The following is a 4,256-nucleotide window of genomic DNA, read 5'->3' on the forward strand; positions in this document are numbered from 1 at the left end:
GGGAAGAGTCATGCTTGCTACTTTTTTTCCTTTTCTCTTTCCTCCCTTCATGTTTCGCCTTAGCATACTCACTCGCTTGTACTTCATTTAAAAGGTCCCCACACAGGGAGGACTCAAACAATTCCCTGCCGTTCTGGATAGTTTTGGTTATTTTTAATTTGATCTCTGGTGAGCCAGTCTTCTTTGGAATCACCGTTTGTGGAACTGAAGGTGGGGGTGGGGGTGGTGGCTGTGGAGGGGAAGGTTTTTCCAGAACTTCGTGCGACCTGGCGTTGGAGTTTTCCACCTGGTAATACTCGGGGGGGCTGAAGGTTCTGACGGTGCCGAAGCCGTTGGCCGAACCATTGGGATATTGACTGTAGGTCTGGAATTTGGTTTGAGGCTCGTACATGCTGATTGTTGGTGGGTAGCCATTGGTGATGGGTGGAAGGTCCTCCGTGGTGGGCGTGGGGTACTGGAAGCCTTGCTGCAGCGCAGCCTCATATGGCGTCTGTCCACCATCCTCAGCAATGTCGCTGCTGGCATCAAAGGCATCCTCTTGGCGGATGTTGGCTGAGTCAATGAGTTGAGGTGGTTGCTGAATTGTGTTTCCCATGATCCCTTGCATGAAAGAGAAAGAGAAATCCATTGTTCTGCTCCAGCATCCTTAGCTTTCCCTTTTTCTCATAGGGCCTAAAGGCAGGGGAAGGGAAATAAGAAGTCAGTGTAAATCAAAATATAATGATTAAGCAAAGTAAATTGTTAAGAAAAGCAGAGACCAATTTCCCTCTTTCCAGTCAGCAGGCACCCTCTCAAGGATTTAGAGAGGACTGGTATTACCAAATCTTTAAAAAGGGCTCTTTGCATATTTCTGCAAATAGCTTTTTTACATGACCACTTTCGTCTTTTCCAAGACATTTAAATAAACTTCATAAGCACCCAACAAGTGCTTAAAAACCAGGAGCCCAAATGTTACAAAGTCAGAATAGCAGTGCCACAGTTCCAGCTGTTCTCTATAGCCCTCCTAGTTTGGCTCCACAAGCTTCATTCTAACACAGAGCAGTAAGACAGCAGATCCTCAAGCATGCAGAAGATACCAATTTTCTTGACAGCAGTCACCACAAACTGAACAAGCCAGAAAACCCACAGAAAGGCCACTCCAACAGGAGAATAGCCTCCTCTTTTCCTCCCCACCTCCTGCCAAAAATTGAGACAGATGAGCAGCCCTTGGCCAGCGGGAGACCTAAGCCAGGGGCTTTTCTGAACAATGGCACAATTAAAGGGAATAGGTCATTCCACCTCAGCTGCTGGGAAAACCAGTTCACACTGTACAACAGCCTCAGATGGGGGTTCCAAACCTGTTCCCTCACCAGAAAAGCAGAGCAGAGCTTTCACACTCTCAGCACCTACATGAGGAGGGTTATTCTCTCCAGTCCCTGCCATCCCACCTACTTTAACATTAAGCACTTAGAGCTTAAACACTACATGGTTCTGGGGGACAGAAAAATAGTCTCAGCATCAAAAGATCTTCAAAACCTGAGGTTATTCACAGAAGCAGTTGCAGCTGAGAAAGCTGTCATACACACCTTCAATTTTCCATTGCGTATTAAAACATTGAAATCAAACTAAATCAACTACTGGCTCAGAGAAGGCTGTGCATTCACTTAAATAATCTCATTGTTCAACAAGAAATACACAGACCTAAATTTCAGGTAAGAAACACAAGTTTGCTTCCGAGCAAGGTCGATTTAGCCCTTCCAAAGCAAACATAGCTCTGGATTATTTATTCTGCTTCTGCGTAGGCACAAAGGAGGGTTACTGTGCTCTTTTGGTCAGGGTTTGAAATGACATTAAGACATCCCACAGACACTTCTCATAATAAGAATCTACATATAACCCTGCCTACATTAAATTCTCACCCTCCTGATGTAACATATCTTGATACCTCATCTAACAGTTTTCAAAGCACTGAGAAAACTTCCCTTCTCCGAGACTGCAAAAAAGAAGTTGAAGTTATAACTGTAACAAGCAAGAACTTGACCAGAAATTTTGCTCCATGTTCAGTGGAGCTCATGCTCAGATTATATTGATGTTTGTATTCATCTCTGCTGCCCTGTGCAATCAACCATGGGCACATTTGTCACTGTAATTAAGTGACTAAGGGAAACAACTTAATAGCACAATGCCATGCAGCAAAATTCACTGATTGCAGTCACTTTTAAATCTTGTGGCTGTAGAACCACCCCTTCCCCCCAGCAGCTCTGCCACAAACCAACACCCAAGTGTTTCTGCAGAGGGGGCAGCACAGGGAGCACACGCAGGATTGCGTAGCAGGGTCAAAAACACAAAACCACCACCCCTTCTAGGAAGAGGAAGTGGGACTGCTTGTTCTATTTACCAATTAATTGTTACTTTACATCTGCCAAACTGAAGAGCAAACAACAGATTTCTCATAATGGCAAGAAACTGCACCTTAGGTTGCTTTTAATTTTCACTAAAATCAGGTTAATTTTATTTTTTTTCCTTCTGAATATTTTAAAAAACTCCTCATCTTGAGAAGCTGCAACAGCACCTCAGCCACCCTGGCACACCCACTGTTGGACAGTCAAAGCAGAAACAGTGTTAAGAGATTTTACAATTCCTCTCTATTTCCCTGTTTTTTACTGTTGCTGTTTTACTACCAATTAAATCACTTTCATCCCAATACTCTGAAAACAAGACCATCCATAACATTAACTAGGGATCTGCTGAAGTGTATCACACCAGGACCCAAGCTTTGGTGTGGCTGCACCAAACTAGAGGAAGCAAAAAATCAACTTGCAGAAAGTGAAACAACTCTACACATGAACAAAAAAACTATAGAGGATTCTGTGCTTCACTGAGAATATGACTTTACTAATGTCACATGATATTTGAATAATTATGCTTTTATTTTCCTGCTTCAAGTCTTACTAGAAGCGGAAGGTTTTTAAGTTTTGGGTTCTGCTGGAGGATGCTAATCTGACATGGTAAAATAATTTTAACACTTTTCATTTCTCTCATGAGAGGGAGGAGAAATGACAATAATTTGGTTTAAAAGCATTTTTTCCCCAGGTGTGGGTTCTCTGGCCTTAATTACCATGCCTAATATCAAGGCAGACTACTGACTACACTGGGCAGTACAGCTCCTCTAACGAGCAGGTATCTCATGGTGTGAGAGGAAAAGAAACCTCACAGCTACTACCAGAACAACCAATTCTCATCCAGCCAACACCATCACATTCAGAGCCTCCACAAACCCTCATTTCCAAATCAGCACTGGATACTGACATTCAGGAGCCAGCCTTGAACCTGCACGTCTTTATAACTCATACAACTCAGCAGCTACACACCAAGAACTTGTGCTTCAACTGTCATAGCAGGGAGAATAAAACCTTCCCTCCTACCACTGTAACCTGTGGGTTACAGGATTTGCTCACTGTTCCCTCCTCTGGCAGCAGTTAATTGGCACGTTGCTGGGGGCAGTGTCAGAGAAATCCCGACCTGTTGCGTTGAATTCACTTAAGTCTTCCTTAAATTAAAAGGCTTCTCTAAAATTGAGCTACAACATCAGGTGCACACACAGCACTAGGAATCCGTTCACACAATCCATGGCCAAACACTGCAGTTTGAGAAGCACCAAAAATTGTGCAAGAGCCTAAGCAAAAGGTTTCTGCCCTGAAAAGCATGACTCTACCCCAACTCTGATATTAGAGCCTTTTCTATCACACTGGCAACTATTCCTATTATATCTCTATTATATCTCTAAGATATATAAAACCCAAACATTTTTCGTGTATCACTCCACCAGGACACCAAGGTGAACTTAAAGGTGTTTTCCAGCCAGAAGGATTCTGCAATTCTGTTTATTTATCCTCTAGGATGTCACCTGCATATATCAGGCTGATTACATGGACTGTATAGGGTTATTTATCTTCACCCCTTCCAATTCCATCTACAAACATCACTCAAAAGTTGATCATCTACAAACTGCTGAGGGACTTAACAAAGGCTGTTTATGAGCCTCAGCCCTGCTCCTAATAGGAAAGATTCCCTGTCACAAGGCAGAGCACTAAGCCAGGACAACACCACAGGTTTCTCGTCACAGTCACGTCCGTCTGGGTCTACAGGAAGATGCAACACTTGATCAACACAGCCAGTGAAGAACCTTCCCCAAACACAAACAAAGAATGCTCTTACCAGGACAGCTTGTTTTTCTCAGAAGGGCTGAAATAAGATCTAGCAGCACACATGCAGTT

The 4,256-nt window shown here is 43.4% G+C and overlaps 1 protein-coding gene across 4 annotated transcripts in view; it reads right to left on the reverse strand.

Annotated features, from left to right (window-relative positions):
- WHSC1L1 (Wolf-Hirschhorn syndrome candidate 1-like 1) overlaps positions 1 to 659 on the reverse strand; it is a 31,456-nt gene extending 30,797 nt beyond the window's left edge. For all 4 annotated transcript variants that reach the window (XM_009993222.1, XM_009993221.1, XM_009993219.1 and 1 more), the window contains exon 1: positions 3 to 659. In XM_009993222.1, the coding sequence (XP_009991524.1) occupies positions 3 to 628 (626 nt within the window). In that variant the 5' untranslated portion in view covers positions 629 to 659. The remainder of the gene's footprint in view (positions 1 to 2) is intronic.
- Between the last annotated feature and the right edge of the window lie 3,597 nt (positions 660 to 4,256).

This window comes from Chaetura pelagica, unplaced genomic scaffold, assembly GCF_000747805.2.
Source record: "Chaetura pelagica isolate M959 unplaced genomic scaffold, ChaPel_1.0 scaffold302, whole genome shotgun sequence".
NCBI lineage: Eukaryota > Metazoa > Chordata > Aves > Apodiformes > Apodidae > Chaetura > Chaetura pelagica.